General features: G+C 48.7%; 1 protein-coding gene across 1 annotated transcript in view; it reads left to right on the top strand.

Annotated features, from left to right (window-relative positions):
• The window catches only part of PPTG_10735 (40S ribosomal protein S6), a gene marked incomplete at both ends in the record, with an annotated part of 6,125 nt that extends 4,356 nt beyond the window's left edge, over window positions 1-1,769 (top strand). The window contains one exon of the mRNA XM_008906136.1: window positions 431-1,769. Coding sequence (XP_008904384.1) covers window positions 431-1,769 — 1,339 coding nt within the window. The remainder of the gene's footprint in view (window positions 1-430) is intronic.
• Window positions 1,770-2,352: the final 583 nt, after the last annotated feature.

The raw sequence follows: 2,352 nt of genomic DNA, 5'->3' as shown, positions 1-2,352 counted from the left end.
CGTTGGACGGACAGCGACGTTTAACGTGACGGCCAGACGGTCGACTGACTGACTGAGCGGACGGCGAGTCGGAATGCAAAGGAAACAGACGACCGACACACACAGACGGAGGCGGGGACACTGACGGCTGAAGGGGAATGCAGCAGTAAAAGGGAGGAACAATCAACCCCCACCGCTCTCGCTTTAACTAAGCGCTTCTCTTTTCTTGTAGTTTTGCTGTTCTGTTCTCTTTGAAAATGTATGGGAAGTTTCTTGTCGTTTTTCTCTGGGAGAAAGGGGGGAATGCGGCCACTGGCTCGACGGTTAGAAATTGGGACCGGAACAAGAACGGTTCGGTTACCCCTTTAGAATGACATTTGCTAAAGAGTGACGTTTACACCTCTGCAAATCGATATGATATGAATTTGAAGTTGTCCGATTCAATCAACAGACACGAGCTCCGTTGCCGTCTCCTGTACAGTGAAGAATACTCTGCGATGGAGGGTGCAGAGGCAGTGGGAAATGACGCTGCCCCACCACATCCCAGCCCTGAAGTGATCGTCATCAGTGACGACGACGTGAGTGAAGATAATGAGGAAGTTCCGATCACCAACGACTTGAAGCCATTCTCGTGGACTGATGTGGCAGACAGACTGTTGACGCTGGCCAAGAATCGCGAGCTGCGCGACGACCAACAAGCACTGGGAACACTGCTGCACGATCTCGGCATTCCGCCATCAATTGTGGTGCGGCGTTCACTGCGAGCAACGAGCGAGAAGTTAGGAGAGCTACTGACGCTATTACATGGACACGATCGACGGTTCCGGGCAAGTGAAGATCTGGTAATGGTAGTGTGCGAGGTGCTGAGTTTAGCACAAACCGCGCCATACCAGACACAGGCGAAGCAAGAGCACTGGAAGGAGGAAAGCGCTCTCGTAGCTGGTGACAACTACGCTATCGATCAGTTGTATCAGCTAATGGATCATTGGCAGTCACTTGTCGTAGAACTTGCACGCTTCAGCGAATACAGAGCGTGTGTAGTGGGTGTTATCATGTCAAGGTTGGAAAAGATGAGTGCTCACTGCGCACGCGAGATTGAGAACATCCAAGATGCAATGGTGAAGTATGAAAATGAAATGCAGAGTGCAGCAGAGAGGTTTGTAGCAATTATGGCCGATTGCCGGGCTGAAACAGAGAAGCAGTGGTTTGACGCTGACGAGCTGGAGTTGAGAGTGTTTGAAGATACGTACAACAAGACCAGTGACGAGCAGTCCACATATTACGAGAACTGCAAGGCACTCAATTCTTTGGAACACCGTGCACTTGAATTGGAATTACGGCGAAATTTTTTTCAGGCCGCACTAACGCAAGTGTGTGTTACTACGCAGCTAGTGGCTGCTCACGACAACGACGAGCTTTTGGAAACGACTACAGGAGAGCGGATCAACGCACTGGGCAGCGATATATTAGAAAATATGGATAATTTCTGCGAAGCCCTGAAAGCCATCACGGCACTCAACATACATGGGCAGAGTGATCTCGTTGGATCATCACAAGAAGTGGATTTTGCGAGGTCTACCGAGCAGGAGCATCGTCCAGAACTCTTACGTTTTGCGAAGCATCTCGAACAATTTTGGCTCATTCACCAAAACTGGTTGCCACCAATGCTGCTGGATGTGGTCATCGAAAGATTTGATATGCTATCCGAGTCGAATGGGCATTCAACTTGTCCTGTAGCCAACGCTATATCCCGAGTTTGTGGCAGCCTTCGAGCAGGTTACTCGAAATAGTGAAGAATGGTTTGGAATATTTTGGAGTTTTGCTAAAATGTTTTCAGGGTTCTACATTTTTTGTTATCATCGTATTTTCATCAGCTCAGGGGCTGCGAGTCAGACTACGATAGGCATTGAGAATCAGTTTGGAATCTATATAACACCAAGCTTACTCTCCGCGACTGGCTGAGTAGATGGATGGTAAGCTCTGTTGTTGTTGTCTGACAGGTCTGGTCGATTTCTTACTACGCTTTGGTGGTATACTGCACTTTGCTATACGTTGAAGCGGGGGAACAATACACGTACATGAAGGAGAAACTTGCAGGTTCTGCTTGCGATGGCGTACCCGCAGCAACATTTGCATTCGTTCTGAATGAGAACTCCACGTTTCTGCCTGACGCTGAAGTAAAACATTCTCGCGTACTCGCTGAAAAGTTTCCGTCGCCAGTGCAAGTTGCTGTTGTCTTGCTGCTGCAATTAACATTTTCCTCACCTGTTGTCTGTATCGTTGCCAACGCGATCTCCACAGAAAACAACGAACAACTCGCTGCACTACCAATACAGCCTGCCATCGCCTAAGTCGATGCATGAAGCGTTTAAA

Source organism: Phytophthora parasitica (assembly GCF_000247585.1).
Source record: "Phytophthora parasitica INRA-310 unplaced genomic scaffold supercont2.23, whole genome shotgun sequence".
Classification (NCBI taxonomy): domain Eukaryota; phylum Oomycota; class Peronosporomycetes; order Peronosporales; family Peronosporaceae; genus Phytophthora; species Phytophthora nicotianae.
The sequence above is the reverse complement of the archived record's forward strand: the minus strand, read 5'-3'. Positions and strand labels throughout refer to the sequence as shown.